The 17743-nt window shown below is 54.0% G+C and overlaps 1 protein-coding gene across 2 annotated transcripts; it reads left to right on the plus strand.

Annotated features, from left to right (window-relative positions):
• Window positions 1–497: 497 nt before the first annotated feature.
• Window positions 498–15405, plus strand: Selenon (selenoprotein N). 2 transcript variants are annotated; one of them, XM_050152036.1, is made up of 13 exons: window positions 498–741; window positions 1146–1263; window positions 4343–4476; window positions 6719–6928; window positions 7114–7238; window positions 7700–7837; window positions 9378–9459; window positions 9608–9796; window positions 10124–10229; window positions 11422–11534; window positions 11622–11723; window positions 13070–13271; window positions 13717–15405. In XM_050152036.1, exons 1-12 carry the CDS (start codon window positions 559–561, stop codon window positions 13238–13240), a joined length of 1671 nt encoding a protein of 556 aa, XP_050007993.1. In that variant the 5' UTR covers window positions 498–558; the 3' UTR covers window positions 13241–13271; window positions 13717–15405. The 2 variants fall into 2 exon arrangements, with proteins under 2 accessions (XP_050007993.1, XP_050007983.1); XM_050152026.1 differs by having other exon boundaries at window positions 499–741; window positions 13070–15405.
• The last annotated feature ends 2338 nt before the right edge of the window (window positions 15406–17743 follow it).

The following is a 17743-nucleotide window of genomic DNA, read 5'->3' on the forward strand; positions in this document are numbered from 1 at the left end:
AAATCACAACCTTAAGCTTGTGCCATCTCCCCAGTCCCCGTGAGTCCTCTTGAGCCCCAGCGGGTATTTTAGATCATGATTTCAACAGCAGTCTTCAAAAATGGCGTCCACGTTTTGCAAAAGTAACGGAAACCTAGATGGAAGGGAGGAAGGAAGGTAAAGACGACCAGGTGTTTGTGCAGGGGTGAGGGTGATCATATTGAAGGCTCGGGAGACAGAGACAGGGGGACCATTGCAAGTTTACGGCCAGCTTGAACAGCGCAGCAAGTTCCAGGCTAGGCTGAGCTACAGAGTGGAAAGAATGTCTAAAATAATTGTTTTTTCCTTTTTTTTTTCTTCTTCTTCCTTTTTTTTAATGAGAGGTGAGGTAAGGACATAGGGCCCGTGGGCCGGCTGAAAAGGCGCCGCGCCCTTCCTCGGGGCCTCCCTCTTCCCCTGGACAGAGCCCGGCCTGCAAAGTGGGCCCAGCTGACGCCCTCCCTCCCGGCTCCGCCCCGCGCCGTCCGCGCCGCGCGTTCCCCGGTCCCCGCAGCCGCCGGGAGCCCGGGAGCCGCCGCCATGGGCCGGGCCCGCCCCACGGCGCAGCGCTCGCACAGCCCGGACCCCGCCGCGCAGCCCGCGCCTCCCCGCAGCCGCGCCCGCACCCTGGCGCTGCTCGGAGCCCTGGTGGCCGCTGTGGCCGCCGCCGCCGCTGCCCGGGCCTGCGCGCTCCTAGCCGACGCCCAGGCGACCGCGCGGCAGGTCGGTGGGGACCGGAGGGGGACGGTGCACGGGGCTGCCTGGGACAGTGGCTGCAAACTGAGGCTAAGAGTGAAGCTCTGCCCCGGACCCGGGAAGGGGGACTGGGAAGGCTGGAGGGGACAGTGGCCGGGACAGGGTAAAGTAGGACCGGGCCTTTGGAGGGGAGCGAGGGCACCCAGAGTAGACAATGGATGAAGGCGTGGATGTGAGGCAGGGGCCAGCCAGCAGCGACTGGAAAGGGGACAAGGAACTCTGGGACTGTTGAGCTGGTATTTGGACAAATGGGCTGGCAAGTACGGAGGGGACTCTGGAAGAGGATGGCAGGAGTTCAGGAAGCAGCTGCCTGCTGGGGACTGGGATGGGGAGATTGGGGCCTGTCATCTCAGCCCTTTCCTCCCAAACAGGAATCGGCACTGAAGGTTCTGGGGACAGATGGTCTCTTTCTCTTTTCCTCGCTGGACACGGACCAGGATATGTACATCAGCCCAGAGGAGTTCAAACCCATTGCAGAGAAACTGACAGGTACCAGAGATGCTGGGCACTCACGGGACGCATACCAAGTCGGGTCCCCATACCCCACCCTGGCATTCCTCCACCACTTCCCCGCCACATCATTGGCTTGAAGCACTCTGTGGAGGTTCAGCCTTTACCCCTGGCACAGGCCTGGGGAGATGGACACTGTCCCTGCTAGCTCTACTTCAGAAGATGGAGACACCCACTTGCCGGGCTAGAAGGAAGAGAACCAGGTTAGACCTGGCCATCTGATTGTGGGGCCCTGCCCTGGCTCCCGGGGTTGAAGATTCAGAGGGGCTGTGAGCAATGGCCAACGTGCCACAGACAGGACCCACAGCTGTGTCAGCTGCGCTCTTGACTCCCAGGTGCCGTGTGATTCACAGCGCCTGCTAGCCAGGGCTGCCCAGGTGCAACTGTTAATTTTCGTAAAATAAGAGCAGAATAACCTGGATCTCAAATATAAAAGCGCTTGTCCCCTCCCACCCAGGCTGGGGGTGGATGCGCTTGTAAGCGTGGGCGTGTGCGGGATGGTCGGAGGATAACCTCGGTGCTCCGGCACCTCCCACCTTTTGTTTGAGGCAGGCTCTCTCATTAGCGCCAGACTCCTCCACTTATGCTAGGCTGGTGGCCAGGGGTCCTCTTGTTTCCACCTCCCCTCTCATAGTGCTGGGATTGCAGGCACGCATGACTCTGCCTGACTTTGCTTGTGAGTCAAGTGCTCTAGTGAGCCCTCTCCCCAGCTGACTCCGATACTCGCCCTCCTTCCCCCAGCTTTTGGAGACAGTGGACAGTGAACACACAGCTCTGTTTATATTACTCAATGTTTTACCACTGAACTAAGCAGTATAGCCCAGGCAGACCTCTGGCTTGCAGGCCTCCTGCCTCAGTGTCCCCAGTGCCCTCTTCTATTCTCAAACCTACGATATTAGGCACCCTGTTGGGCACCAGCTGGTTGTGGAAGCCTGTCAGTGGGCGAGAGTCAGGGGAGGAAGAAACCAATTCTCAGGGTCAGGTACCATAGTGCCATCATGGGCCAGATTTTGAGGATGGGCATGAAGGATGGTCACTTGCTGGTCCAGGGTCCTGTGGTCACTGCTAGAGGAGGACAGTTGGGTGAAAATAAAAAAAATTTAAATTTATTTATGTGTTTGCATGTATATCTGCATGTATATCTGCATGTATATGCACCATTAGAGTGAAGTATCCTCAGAGGCCAGAAGAGGCATCAGATCACCAGAAGCTGCAGTTACAGTTGTGAGCCACCATGTGGGTGCTGGGGTTGAACCCAGGTCTTCTGGAAGAGCAGCCAGTGTTCCTAACCAGCAAGTCATCTCTCCAGCCCCATCTTTTAATTTTGAAATACAATCTCACAAAATTGCCCAGGCTAGTCTTGAACTCTGGATTCTTCTGCCTTAGCTTTCCACATAGCTGGGATTATAGCTGCACCACCATGTCTGGTTATTTTTGTTGTTTTGTTTTGAGACAGGATCTCTATAACAGCAACAACAAAGGCTTTGAGGTACCAAAGCCCAGTTGTTCTTAATAATTACCACTGAAATCATTGAGTTTGCAAGGCTAATAATAACTAATAATAACCCTACACAGTCCTCCCTTCCTTTCTCTGATGTTCAGAATGCTGTTCTAAATTTCTGCTGGCCAGAAGTGATGGTACACACCCAAAATCCCTGCATTCAGGAGGCAGAGAGGTAACAGTACCACAAATTTAAGGCCAGCCTGATCTACATAGCAAGGTCCAGGTCAGCCTAAGACTTTGTCTCAAATTAAAAAAAAAAAAGTAAGTAAAGGTTTTTCCTGCATTGACTTGCAGATAGAGAAATATCAACAATCATATAAAAAATGTTTATTATTAGTGTGTATATGCACAATCACACGTGTGTGCCACAATACACACCTGGAGGCCAGAGGACAAGTTTTTGGATGTCAGTTCTCTTCCCTCCACCTGATTGAGGCAGAGCCTCTTTTTTTTCCTTTTTTTAGTTTTTGTTTGTTTGTTTGTTTTTAGAGACAGAGTTTCCCTGTATAGACCTGGCTGTCCTGGAACTCACTCTATAGACCAGGCTGGCCTTGAACTCCCAGAACTCCACCTGCCTCTGCCTCCTGAGTGCTGGGATTAAAGATGTGTGCCACCAATGCCCAGCTAAGGCCGAGCCTCCCTGGTTTCTGTTGTACAGCACATGTTGCAGGGATAGAGCTCAGGTCAGGCTTATGTGGCCATCTAGCCAGCCCAAAAGCCATCTTCTGAACAGGGCTGCTGTGGACTGGGCAGTTTCTTGAGTAACCCCTGGAGGGTCCACTTGGTAGGCAGAGGTGGGCCCTGAGCAGCTGCAATGTGAAGAGGGAGTCTGGGTACTTCTGATGACTGTGGTTGAGAGGTACCTAGGCTGTGCCCCATTCAGCCTGGCTAGTCACCAGTGCCACCACTAAGTGCCAGGCGTGGTCTCTGTGCCTTCATCCATCCTGGGAGCCTGGAGGATAGAGCTAGCATGCTTCATTCTGTCATAGACAACCATTCTGTCATTGCTTTGGAAGTCGCTTCCTCCCCCAAACCCTGCATTGTGGCTCCATCCACATGGGGAATATGGGAGCTTTGCATCTCCTTATGGGAGAGCTGTTCCTCATACAGGGAGTCCAAGCCAGCCAGAAGAGCAGGGACAGACAGGTCAAGCCTCTGCCCACGGGTTCTCATCCAATGACATCATACGTCATAGCCTATAGCCTGATATGGCTTGCTTTTCTTTTGCTAAGATTCCCTTGAACGAGTCCCTCACAGTCCCCTAAGATCCAGAAGAGGGTCATAACTAATCATGAATTCGGAGTGACACAGGCCTGGCTTTGAGTCCTGACTCCCTCTGAAGTGACGTCATCTCCAAGTGCTTGTGAAATGGAATTGCTAATGATATCTGCTCCCGGGCTATGCTGGAAGTAGGATCCCTGCATGGTGTTCGTCACTTTGGTGACTGTTAGTGCTTAGCCCTGTCCCAAGCCTAGCTCCCTCATCACAGGCATCCTGGGAGAAGTGAGGCCTGGAGCCCTGGGCAAGGTCTCTCCAGTCACCTCTGTCCCATAGGGTCAGTTCCTGTGGCCAGCTATGAGGAGGAGGAGCTGCACCAAGATCCCAGCGAGGAGACTCTCACCATAGAAGCCCGATTCCAGCCTCTGCTCACAGAGACCATGACGAAGAGCAAAGATGGCTTCCTAGGGGTGAGTGGGGGCAAGGGAGGGACCCCAGATGTCAAAACTGCCCGTGTGCACTTGCTCCCAAGGACAGGCCTGTGCCCTCTTCCTCTTCCTCACCCTTGCCAGTGTCCCTCAGGGTGCCCACGGCATCCAAGAAGCTGAGCTTGCTTCCCAGTTTGGTCTGGTAGGAGAGCCAGAGGAAGCTGCAGGAGCCCCTCTGTACACAGGAAAGTCTGAGAGAGCTTCCTGGCAGGGGTGACATCTGACAGGCTGTGCCCAGGGACAAATGGGTGGGCTGGAGCAAAGAGTTAGAGTCTCGGAGTCCCGGTGATGGGCACTTTATGTCTGTTCCAACTCCTGTCATGTGGCAGGTTCTCTATCAATGGTGACCTGGATGCACAGTGCAGCATCTGGCGGGGACTGTGGTGAGGACGAGCCCCTGGGGGAGAGAAGGGAGGAGACAGGCATCAGCTCCTTCCCAGCTCCAGGCCCTGAGGACACAGTGAGCCTATTGCAGGGCCATGCCCCATCCCCACCCCTGCTGGCTGTCACCTGTCTCCTACCAGATCCTCTGGGTTTCCTTCTTAATCACCAGGTGGGGGGGGGTTTGCTTCCCATCTTCCCGTCTGCTGCTCCCTCTGCCAGGAGCAAAGCAACCGTCCCTCTGTGCCCAGCCCATACCTGCTCAGCAAAGCCCCACTTCTGCATGAGCAGGAGCCTGTGGCAAAAGGTGGCAGGCAGGCCAGAGGACAGGTGCGGCTGACCCAGGGCCAGTGAGAGGCATACTCGCTAGTGGGGCGGGCAGCAAGAGAAGAAGCTAGATTGCTGAGGGTCTCTGACCTTTAGCCTTTGTTCGGCAGAAGCAAAAAACGCTTCAGTGGGTTGGTTGTGAAATCAGGCTGGGGGTAAGGGTGCCAGCAGACCAGTTCCTGGAGTTGGTAGAGGCAGGGGGATGGATGGGGGGTACAGTCTGGGGGGTACAGAAGAGGAAAGGGAATGGTGTGGCTGCTGATGGAAAGTGGGGGGCAGAGCAGGTGACGGAAACTCCTGGCTGGGGACCAGTGCTCCGTGTGCTCTTTGCCCAAATGGGGGCTGTAAGAAGAGGGAGAATATCACCTCGTGGGACACAGCACACTGAGGTGGCCGGGGCACGTCAGGGGGAGTTCTGTAGGTGGAAACATGGATTCAGCTTTGCATAGGAGACCGGGAGTGGAGGAGGGGTTGGCAATGATGGCACTGCTCAGCTGATAGCTCCCAGAGAATGCTGGGAATGGTGGTGGGATAAGAACCTGGGAGACCTCAATACTCAGGGAGGCAGGGCAGTGCCCAACCCTGTCACAGTGCAGGACCCTTCCTCTGTCAGTGCCCTGCGGGGTTGGGCAGGCAGCTCAACCTGGCCCTCCTTTGAGAACCGGCCTGTTAGATTCCAAGCCTGGCTCTTAACACTGGAGGTAGAGAGGGAGGGAGGGGCCTGCTGCCCAGCAAGGATTGGCAATTTCCCAGTGGTCCAGCTCCCCTCTGCGGGGAGGTATGGTGGTCCTCCTGTCCTGGTAATGGTGCCACAAGGGCCCAACACTTGCCTATACCCATAAGACCATAGACAAGGGGCCACATACCTCCAAGGTCCTGCCTCTGAACTCCAGGCCATGTGTAGATAGCCCTCTGGCTGCTGGCTAACCAATTCTGCCCACACACACTCTTCAAGGGAGGAAACCGGTGAGGAAAGACCTTGCTCAGGGTCCGAACATGACGGGCCGGTGACTTGAGGCAGAGCCTTCTCTGGGGGTGACCCTTCTACTTTCCCAGGGTTCTGCTCTTAACTCTGGAGTTTTCTGGCTTTTTCACTTCCCTCCATCAGACTCAACAGCAAACCCAACCTCTTGTCAGATGTGGTTTGGGGCAAAGCAAGACTGCCTATGGGAGCCAGGCAGCCTGGGGCAAGGCCTGGCACCCGGGGCTGGTTGAAGGCTTATGCAGGGGATCGGGGTCAGACCTGTGTGAAGCCAGAGCTCAGCCACCTTGGTCAAGGCCAGGTGGCCCCTCCAGCTACTCAGTGGCCCGGCCTGAGTAAGCTGCCCTGGTGTGGCTGGACCTGGAAAACCACTGAAGCCCAGGCAGGGTATGTGTGAGATGAGGCACTCTCTGGCAAGACAGTGCTAAGATTGTGGCCTTGGCTGAGTGCTCCCTCTGCTGCCCCAGCCTGTTGTCTGACTGGGCTTGAGGGACATAGACAGGGCATCCCAGAACGCTGCTCTCCCTGTCCCAGGTCTCCCGCCTCGCTCTGTCCGGCCTCCGCAACTGGACAACTGCAGCCTCACCAACCGCAGTGTTTGCTGCCCGCCACTTCCGGCCCTTTCTGCCCCCTCCGGGTCAGGAGCTGGGCCAGCCCTGGTGGATTATCCCTGGCGAGCTGAGTGTCTTCACCGGCTATTTGTCCAACAACCGCTTTTACCCACCGCCGCCCAAGGACAAGGAGGTAAGGGTAGTACCAGGAGAGGCAGGCTCCACCGTCCCCAGCTCAGGGGTGGCCCTTCCTATCTGAATCTGGACCCAAGTACCAGGCATCCCTTTCCTTCAGTGCCCCGCCCAGAGAGGGTGTCGGCTTATAGACCCAGGCCCTAGGGTCCGACAAGCCAGTCAGGGTCTCACTGCCGCCCCCAGGTCATCATCCACCGACTGTTGAGCATGTTTCACCCACGCCCCTTCGTGAAGACACGCTTTGCCCCTCAGGGCACCGTGGCCTGCCTAACTGCCATCAGCGACTCCTACTACACGGTGATGTTCCGGTGAGTGTCACAAAGCTTGGGAGGGTAGGGGAAGGCCTATCCGCTGACCCCCACCCCAACTTTGCTGCCTCCCTCCTTTGTGGATTCAGACTCTCTGAACCTCAGTTTCCTCCTCGGTGGGTCAGGGGAGTAATGACTTTCTCAGAGGGCACAAGATTTTGGTGAGAGGTGTCTGGAACTTGCCTAGCCCTGAACTGGACCTGGGTGGTGGCCAGGATGGTATCATCCACACAGAGGGACACATACACATGCATGCATGCGCACACCTTGGATAAGGAGGAGGGGGAGGTGGGGCAAGGCTTCCAGGGAAGGCAGCACAGAGATTGCGTCTTCAAGAACAGCTCCATTTGAAGTGTCTCCCACTGTCTCCCTATCCCGACCCCACAGGAGTCTGGGCAAGGCTCCCTACGTTCGGGGGGAGATTGGGGAGGGGTCTAGGCTTAGTAAACCCATTCCTACAGGATCCACGCCGAGTTCCAGCTCAGTGAGCCTCCTGATTTCCCCTTCTGGTTCTCGCCGGGCCAGTTCACCGGCCATATCATCCTGTCCAAAGATGCTACACACATCCGTGACTTCCGGCTGTTCGTGCCCAATCACAGGTAGGAGCTGCTCCCAGCACAGCCTCAGTGCCCCGCTACTACAGTCTGCACTAATCCTGTTACCCTGTCCCCTGAGCCCAGACATCAGGAAGCCCAGGGACCCTTGAGTCTCAGCCTTTTCCCTTGTTCCCCAGTACCACCTAGGGACCTGGATGCTGTCTAAGAGGAGGCAGCATGAGGTAGCTAAGTGGTCTTCCTGTGTACTCACAGACATCTCCAGGCATTCCCTCCACCTCTGTGGGAAGCCAGTTTACAGAGCAAGGTCCTAGAGCCCAACAAGACACCTAGAGCCTTCACTGCTTCCCCATAGCCACCAGCAGGCCCTCCCCAGAGCTGGTATTCTTCTAAGACAGCCCAGCCAGCCTATGTATGCCACCAAGGAGAATGCCAGCAGCTGCACAGGGCCCATGGGAGTCTTAGGAAGGCTTCCCAGAGAGGTGACATCTAGGTTAGCCCTATGCCAGCTATTTGCCTGTTCGGGGTCAGCCCCATCAGCAGATCGGGGACCGAGGGGGTGTGTGGAGGGTGGGGATGGCTTCCACAGAGTCTTCCCTGATAGCAGGTGGACTATTAACAGGCTCATGAGGATCTGTGCCAGGCTAGGACCTGAGCTGGGAGCCCTGAGGCCCTGATTCAAAACTTGGTTTTGGTAGCAATGGGCTGTGTGGCTGTGAACAAGGCCCTGGCCCTCTCTGGGCCCATTTCCTCGCCTTCCAGGTAGAAGACTGACTCCTGCCCTGTTTCACCCATGGGGCAGGGGTAACCATGGTTGGGAGAGCCTGAACCCACTGAGAGAGAGAAAGAGACAGGACAGACACCTGCCCTCATGAGTTTTGCCAAGTGGGGCGGAGGCTGGCCTCAGTGTGCCTGTTTTGAGGTCCTGGACTAACACAGGAGGTAGATGACCAGGCAGATCCTATTGCTTCTGGGCCTGCGTCTAAGAACCTGGCCACAGGTACAGTTCTGATGGTATTCAGTCACTGCCACAGAGACTATTGCATGGCAGTCCCGGGGCTCCCCCGTGTGGCCAATCTTCAGATTGCATGGACCTAGACAAACTTCTGATGTTCTCTGCAGGCAAGAGCCAGCCTGGGAGGTTCTTCCAGGGGCCTCTGCACCAACAGGGTTCTTCCTGTGGCCTCATCCTGGGTCCCGCAGCGAGACACTGGCCACCTCTCTGCCACAGATGGGTCATGTGATGAGAGTCCTTTAAACTGTCAAGGCCTGGCTCAGGCTCTGCTGTAAGATTCCCATTGACACCTCTGGAGTCTCAGTGTCTTCATCTGTTAATAGGACAACTGCTTGCATTACATTAGATGGCACCAGCCACACGGTGGTGGCTCATGCTTTTAATACCAGCACTCAGGAGGCAGAGGCAGGAGGATCTCTGTGAGTTCGAGAACAGCTTGGTCTACTGAGCAAGTTTCAGGACAGGCTCCAAAGTTACACAGAGAAACCCTGTCTCAATAAAAGTAGATGGCACCTGATGTATGACTAAAGGGCTTTGGCGGTGATGTTGTTTTACCCTGGCCATCCTCAGGTCCCTGAATGTTGACATGGAGTGGCTGTATGGGGCCAGTGAGACCAGCAACATGGAGGTGGACATCGGCTACATACCCCAGGTGAACACTCAGGTGCCCCTACCCAGATGTGTCCAGCTGCAAGGCCTTGCCCTGAGCCCCGTCTCCCCGCTTCTGCAGAGTAGACCATCCCTGAAGGTTTCTCAGGGCCTCTCTCTGAGACACCCCTCACCACTGACTTCTGGCCCAGATGGAGCTGGAGGCCACGGGCCCCTCGGTGCCCTCTGTGATCCTGGATGAGGATGGCAAGATGATTGACAGCCGCCTGCCCTCGGGAGAACCCCTCCAGTTCGTGTTCGAGGACATCAAGTGGCACCAGGAGCTGAGCTGGGAGGAAGCTGCCCGGCGCCTAGAGGTGGCCATGTACCCTTTCAAGAAGGTGAGACTGGGCGTAAAGGCCAGGGTAAGGCTCCGTGCAGCCAAGGTTGGGAGCTGTAGTCTGGTTATGGGCACTGTGCTGGAACTTGGGGCTCAGGGCCAGCTTGGACGTGGGATTCCTGGGATTCCTCTCTGCTTCTCTAAACTTGAAGAAGGGTTCATGTGACTCGGCCACGCCCCTTCACACACGCACGCGCGCACACACCCCCCCACACACACACGCACGCACTCTCCATGTACCCCCCCCCACATGAATGAATACCTACTTCACAAGCACAACCCCAAACAGGACCCCAGCCACTCAGTTTCTCTCTTGGTTTGACCACAGGTCAACTACCTGCCATTCACAGAGGCCTTTGACAGGGCCAAGGCTGAGAGCAAACTTGTGCATTCCATCTTGCTGTGGGGAGCCCTGGACGACCAGTCCTGCTGAGGTGAGGTAACACCCTGGTCAGCTCTAAGAGAAAGTGGGGACCTTCGTACCCTGTGGATGGGGCACAAGAGGCTCTGGGACAAACAGATCTTGAAGCCGTAAGGACCTGGGCCATCTAGGAACTGACTCCCAGCGGAGGTTTGCTGTGCTCGGGCTGAGCCTAGAACATGACGCCAAGTGTAGAAGAAAAGGCCAAACAGATGTGTTCATATTCAGCCATTTTAGTTTGGTGACCTTGACCAAGCAACTTCCCCTCCGAGCCCGTTTTCATCATTGGGTGCTAATGTATCTTATACTCTGTAAAGTCAAGTCTCCAAGTAAGAGAAGAAACAGTGCCAGAAGCTGAGCCTGGGTTTCTTTTCTTTCTTTTTTTAAGATTTTTATTTATTATGTATACAGTGTTCTGTCTGCATGTATGCCTGCAGGCCAGAAGAGGGCACCAGACCTCATTACAGATGGTTGTGAGCCACCATGTGGTTGCTGGGAATTGAACTCAGGACCTCTGGATGAGTAGCCAGTGCTCTTAACCACTGAGCCATCTCTCCAGCCCAGGGCTTGGGTTTCTTATCCAGAATGTTCACCAAAGACGTTCTGGAAAGTTCTCTGGATGTCCAACAGTGAGTTCAAAGTGGATTAACGGAAGAGAAGCTGGTGGGGAGGAGGGGAGTAGTGGTTGGAAGGTTTTCTGGAGAAAGTGACTTTTAAACTCAGAGATTAGAGGTTTGTCACCTGACAGGAGGAAGAGGGTTTGGGGTAGAAAGTGTCTGTGTAAAGGCCCTAGAGACAGAGCTAAGTGGATTGAGAGGCTGTAGCTGCCAAGAAGGTCCCGGCCACCCCAGCCTCAACGGGGAATGCCGGTCTGTTCATGTTAATCCCACCGTCCCTTCACTCAGCATCTACTCCTTGGGGGTCTGCTGTTGGCTTTTTATCATTTCTTGAGACAGTAGCCCAAGCTAGCCTATAACTCACTCCTCATGTAGCACAGGCTGGCATTCAATTCATAGCAATCCTCCTGCCTCAGCCTCCTGTGTGGTAGGCTGCAGATGTGTGCCACCACTCCTGGATAGTATCCAGTCTTCTAACCTGTCATTTCATCTGGGTGCAGAGACATTCTGCAGCCCGCAGGACTTACCCAAACTGAGATCGTTGCTGTAGAAATTAGAGCTGCTTACCCTTGGCCTTGCCCCGAACAGGTTCGGGGCGGACTCTCCGGGAGACTGTCCTGGAAAGCCCGCCCATTCTCACGCTCCTCAACGAGAGCTTCATCAGTACCTGGTCCCTGGTAAAGGAACTGGAAGATCTGCAGGTGAGCAAGGGGTCAGGGGGAGCAGCCTGTGGCATCCCCAAGACATCATGAGGCCCAGGTACCAGGAAATAACATTGTTCCCCACAGGTCCAGCAGGAGAATGCACTCCACAGGCAGCTGGCAGGCTTGCACCTGGAGAAGTACAGCTTCCCTGTGGAGATGATGATCTGCCTGCCCAACGGCACTGTGGTGGGTCCCAGGGGACGGAGCAGGGGACAGCGAGCATGGGGGTGGTCTCTTCCTGAGCTCGTCTCAGCTGGTCTGAGGCGGTCATCTCCGTCACTGGCATAGGGATCCTGGGGTGGGCGTGGGCCCGTACACAGGCATTTAATATAGCAATAGAGTCAAAATGTCCCCAAGGGAACCTCACTGGACAAAGCATGGCCCAAGGGAAGGCTCCCTGGGAGCCAGGGAGGGAGGGTAGAGAGGAATAGAGGAAGGCCTGGCCTGAGCTGACATTTCAGGTCCCCCTCTCCTGACGGGCTGCTTAGAGGGCCTGGCGTCAGGTCACAGCAGCATTGAAAAACTTGTCCATTTTCAGAGAAGTAGAGCAAGGCTCCAGCTCTGAGAGCTGCCGTGTTCAGTCTCAGTGCAGCCAGAGTGGGAAGACAGGGCTATGGGAGGGTGGTGAGCTGGCCAGCCTCTAGGGATGGTCGTCAGGAGCAGGAACTGGCTGGATGAAAGGGAAGGACAGTGTGCTTGAGGCTTCTGCTGGTTCAGGCTCAGGTGAGAAGCCCCTGGCAGTGTTGGGGAGCCAGGGAGGAAAGGCCCAGAGGGACAGTCGGGAAGCTCGTGTGTTACTGGCTCCTACCCCATGGAGCCTACCATGGGGTCCTGAAAACAAGGAGACAGGATTTTGGGAGACTCTTGAGTGGCATGCTTCTCACACCTCCACTGCTTCGTTTCCTCGTGGCTCACCCGTCTGCTCATTCACTGCACACCCACCCCACCAAGCTCCTCAAGAAGGCAAAGATACGGTGGTGTTCTGGTTGAGGTAGAGAGATTCTAGGGAGGCACACTGAGCAACGGGGCACACTAAACATGGGGCACGCTGAGCAACAGGGCACACTGAGCAACAGGGCACACTGAGCAACAGGGCACACTGAGCAACGGGGCACGCTGAGCAACGGGGCACGCTGAGCAACGGGGCACACTAAACATGGGGCACGCTGAGCACCGGGGCACGCTGAGCACGGGGCACTCTGAGCATGAGGCACACTGAGCACTTGGATAGGTGTTCGGGGTCATGAGGACAGAAGAGAGGTCATTTGTGAGGCATAGTAGAGGAAAGGTGGTATTGGAAGGTGGGTTTTCTGCTTAGTGGGTGAGGTAGGGGGACACTCCCTCAGTAGAAGACTGCATGGGAGCTGAGGAAAAGAGGAGCAGCCTGGCCTGAGCAGCTCTAGCCAGTGTGATCACCCTCAGTGTGCTAGCCTGTCTGATCTCACCCCAGCGTGAAGCTGGCAGAGGCTGCGATGGCCTGGGCAGATGTGGGCTCGGCCTCTCCAGTCCCCCTTACCTAGCCCTTCCCCCAGGTCCACCACATCAATGCCAACTACTTCCTGGACATCACCTCCATGAAGCCGGAAGACATGGAAAACAACGTCTTCAGCTTCTCCTCGACCTTTGAGGACCCATCCACAGCCACCTACATGCAGTTCCTGAGGGAGGGACTCCGGCGTGGCCTGCCCCTCCTCCAGCCCTAGGGAGCCTAGAGTCCTAGAGAAACCGGACCTGGTGAGAACCTGGCAGACAGATTCCACACACCCTGGAGCCACAATGCCCTCCATCCATTTCACACTGGAAATGGCCTCCGTGTCACTCCCAGGCTGCCTAGCGAGGTCAAAGGCCAACCGAGGCTGCTCCCTTCACTCAGCCTGAATGAAGATGGATAGGCAAAGGGCCTGGCTGAGTGTGTAAGTGAGCCAAAGGCCTGCTACCACTACCAGTTCTTCCGTTCTCATCGGGCACCCAAAGCTTCAAGTCCCCCAAAAAAGGGTCTGGGGTGATCTCCGTGGCCCTTCACACAGCGATGTAGGTCAGGGCCTTGGTGCTGGGAAGACAGACTGCCCCTTCTTTCTTGGCTCTCCTCTCAAGTCGAAGGAATTCAAGAGGTTGGCCCTGGGTGCCAGGCTGCCAGCCCCATGACTGTTTGGCACCTTCTAACTTGGCCATCCCCCAGGCAACTTTCTGTGCCCAGTGCCCCCAGCTTGGAGTCGCTGTCAGCCGGAGACAGCTGTGGAAGCCTATGTGCAGGGCCCTTCTACAGAAGCGGAGACCATATTGTCACACTGCCCCCCTTCAGAGTGCTTCATGGACCCGATGGCCCAAGCCCAGTCCTCTTTGGGGAGTTGAAGTTCACTGTGAAGTAGGTTGTACGTCATCAATGGGTTCTGGGGTGTGGGGTCCTACTGCCTGCACCTAGCATGGGTTCATGACAGGACCGTTGGAGTCTTCATGACACCTCCCACCCTGACCCCTACTCTGTAGAAGTGTAGCCCAGCCAAAGACCACAGCCTTCCCCACAGCCAGCGCTGTCTAGGCCCTCAGGGTCCTGCGGACAGACTCGTTTGCCACTGGGTGATCACCAGTTCCCCTCGGCTACTCTTAGGGACTCGGTCCACATCCTGAACCACTGACCATGGCCAGTCTTTTTTATACACACAGAAAAGTGTTTTTATATGAATGGTCTCATTTTATATGAACTTTCTCACAGTTTATATTTTTAAAAAATCTGAATGCTGAGGAGAAAGAAGGGGGCAGTGGCTTCCCCCAGCAGCAGCCGCATGATGGCTGGGTCTGAAATCCCAGATGGGTCCAGCCTGATGTCCTCGCAGTTGCACGTGGGGGTGGGAATACGCCCGTCTTCCTTCTCTTCTACCTTTTTTATAAGTAATCCTCCCAAGAGTCAGCCTTTCCCCAGCTCTGTCCTGCGCTGCACACTTGATCTTAATCTCATTAAGGCCTTCTTCACCCGGTTCCCTGTGTGCCCAGTTCTTTCCCCTGCCCCACCAGGGGCTCAGCCTTCAGCTTGGCAGAGGAGGAAGGCTGGTAGCCGTTCCCTGAGCCCAGACCCCCTGTCAGCTGCTGGAGTCACCCACGGCGCCCACCTTAGAGTCTCTGGGATGCCTTGCAGCAACCGCCCCCGCTTTCTCATTTAGTTCTCACAACAGAACAGTGAATTAGAAAATCACCCCCATTTTCAGTCCAACGTGCTCGCAACTTGGGGAAGCCAAGTGGCTTCTCAGGGTCACTCAGAGCTCTGGAGTTGTGATTTAAATCCACGTGACTCAGCGGCTGTGTGTTGGTTTGGGGGTGCTTTGTTTGATACCCCTACTCACTTCCCCCCGTGGTGGGAAGGAACTCCTCTAAAATCATTACTCCTGCAGGCGGTGGTGGTGCATGCCTTTAATTCCCAGCACTCGGGAGGCAGAGGTAGGCAGTTCTCTGAGTTCGAGGCTAGCCTGGTCTACAGAGTAAGTTCCAGGACAGGCTCCAAAGCTACACAGAGAAACCCTGTCTCAAAGAAACAAAGGAAATCATGATTCGTGATAGGACTGAACAGGGCAGGTGCCAATAGCTCTGCCAGGTTCTCTGTGGGGGGGGGGGCGGGGAGTAGGTTCCTCCATGAACCCTCCAGAGAAGGAGGGCACCTGAGTGCTTCACAGTGCCTCTGCCATCTTGTGGGCATGGTGCACGTGTGCCACCCAGCCTCAGAAGGGGCCAGAGTGGATTCCACACTGACTGCTGGGGCTTTCTGGGTCTTCAGCTGATGCCCCTGCACATCCGCAGCTGCCTGCGTGTCACCCCTCTGTCTGTCTCTTGCCCCATCCCTAGCATGTCCTGTAATAAAATTGCAGAGTTGAAGAGATCTTGGTGCTTTTCCTTTGAGCAGGATGTTTGCTTTCGACCTTGTGCCGTCTGACTGTTGCCTCTGTCGGGAGACGGGCAAGGATGGGCACGTTTGAGCTGGTCTGACTTTGGAGTTCTGTCAGCAGAGGTCTTGAGCGACTTGCCTAAGGTAAGTCTGTAATAGAATGATAAAATATACCAAAAAATCTGGAACTCTGTGTAGAGAGTGGTCCTGGGGTTAAACCCATGGTCTAGAAGCTGAGCCTACGGCAGGCATTAGGTAATTATGGGAGGAAATGTACCAGTAGGGGTGGTGGGATAGCTCACTGGGTAAAGGTGCTTGCTACCAAAGCAACCTGAGTTCAGTCTCTGAATCCCACGTGGTGGAAAGAATCAGTTCCTAGTTGTCTTTTGACATCCACATGGGCACCATAGTGCACATACATGGTGGGGAGGGTGTCAGGAGGGGGAGACCCGTAAGAAGGGCTGAGTCAGAAGAGGGCAAGGAAAAAATGCAGAACCAGAGAGTGTCAACACCTAGCCGTCCACAGAGGAGGGCTCTGGGGCAAACCACACTGCAGAGCCAAAGCCGCCTTTTGTGCTTCTGTCACTGACGAGCGCGGCGAAGTGAAGTCAGTTTCCAGATTAGGGTTCGGAAACAGCCACTGACATCTTATGGGGACCAGTGCAAAATGAAGTGCAAGGAAAATGCTAGAAGCATTTAGTTAGATGCTACACAGTGGTGGCTTTGTCATTGTGTGTGACAGTGATATCTTACAATCAAAGAAACAGGAATTCCTGTTACCTGGGACTTGAGTGGTGCCCCATCTGTGTGTTTTTTTAATTGATGTTTATTGAGCTCTACATTTTTCTCTGCTCCCCTCCCTGCTTCTCCCCCCCTTCAATCCTCCCCCAAGGCCCCCATGCTCCCAATTTACTCAGGAGATCTTGTCTTTTTCTACTTTTTACTTCCCATGTAAATTATATCTATGTAAGTCTCTCTTCGTGTCCATATTTTTGTCTAAATTCTCTGGGATTGTGGTTTGTATGCTGGCTTTCTTTGCTTTATGTTTAAAAACCACCTATGAGTGAGTACATGTAATAATTGTCTTTCTGTGTGTGGGTTACCTCATTCAAAATGTTTTCTAGTTCCATCCATTTTCTTGCAAAATTCAAGCTATTATTTTTTTCTGCTGTGTAGTACTCCATTGTGTAAATGTACCACATTTTTCTAATCCATTTTTTGATCGAGGGGCATTTAGGTTGTTTCCAGGTTCTGGCTATGACAAACAAAGCTGCTATGAACATAGTTGAGCACATGTCCTTGTGGCACGATTGAGCATCCTTTGGATATATACCCAAAAGTGGTATTACTGGGTCTTGAGAAAGGTTGTTTCCTAATTTTCTGAGAAATTGCCACACTGATATCCAAAGGGGCTGTACCAGCTTGCATTCCCACCAGCAATGCAGAAGTGTTCCCTATTCCCCACGACCATTCCAGCATAAGTTGTCATCAGTGTTTTTGATTTTGGCCATTCTTTCAGGTGTAAGATGGACTCTCAGAGTTGTTTTGATTTGTATTTCTCTGATGACTAAGGATGTTGAACATTTCCTTAAGTGTCTTTCAGTCATTTTAGATTCCTCTGTTGAGAGTTCTCTGTTTAGGTCTATACTCCATTTTTTTAATTGGATTATGTGATCTTTTGGTGTCCAATTTTTTAAGTTCTTTGTATATTTTGGAGATCAGACTTCTGTCTTATGTGGGTTTAGTGAAGATCTTTTCCCATTCTGTAGGCTGTCGTTTTGTTGACTGTATCCTTTGCTTTACAGAAGCTTTTCAGTTTCAGGAGGTCCCATTTATTAATTGTTTCTCTCAGTGTCTGTGCTGCTGGGGTTATATTTAGGAAGTGGTTCCCTGTGCCAATGTGGCTTCCCACTTTCTCTATGAGAAGGTTCAGTGTGGCTGGCTTTTTGTTGAGGTCTTTGATACATTTGGACTTGAGTTTTTGTGCATGGTGATAGATATGGGTCTGTGTTCATTTTTCTACATGTTGATATCCAGTTATGCCAGCACCACTTGTTAAATATGCTTTCTTTTTTCCATTTGATATTTTTTTGTTTCTTTATCAAAGATCAGGTGTTCGAAGATGTGTGGACTGATATCCGGGTCTTCTATTGGGTTCCATTGGTCCTCCTGTCTGTTCTTATGCCAGTACCAGGCTGTTTTCAGTACTGTAGCTCAGTAGTAGAGTTTGAAGTCAGGGATTGTGATGCCTCCAGAAGTTCTTTTATTGCCCAGGATTGTTTTGGCTATCCTGGGTTTTTTGCTTTTCCAAATGAAGTTGAGTACCGTTCTT

This window comes from Alexandromys fortis, unplaced genomic scaffold (assembly GCF_014885135.2).
Source record: "Alexandromys fortis isolate MF-2015 unplaced genomic scaffold, M_Fortis_MF-2015_v1.1 scaffold_26, whole genome shotgun sequence".
NCBI classification, from domain to species: Eukaryota; Metazoa; Chordata; class Mammalia; order Rodentia; family Cricetidae; genus Alexandromys; species Alexandromys fortis.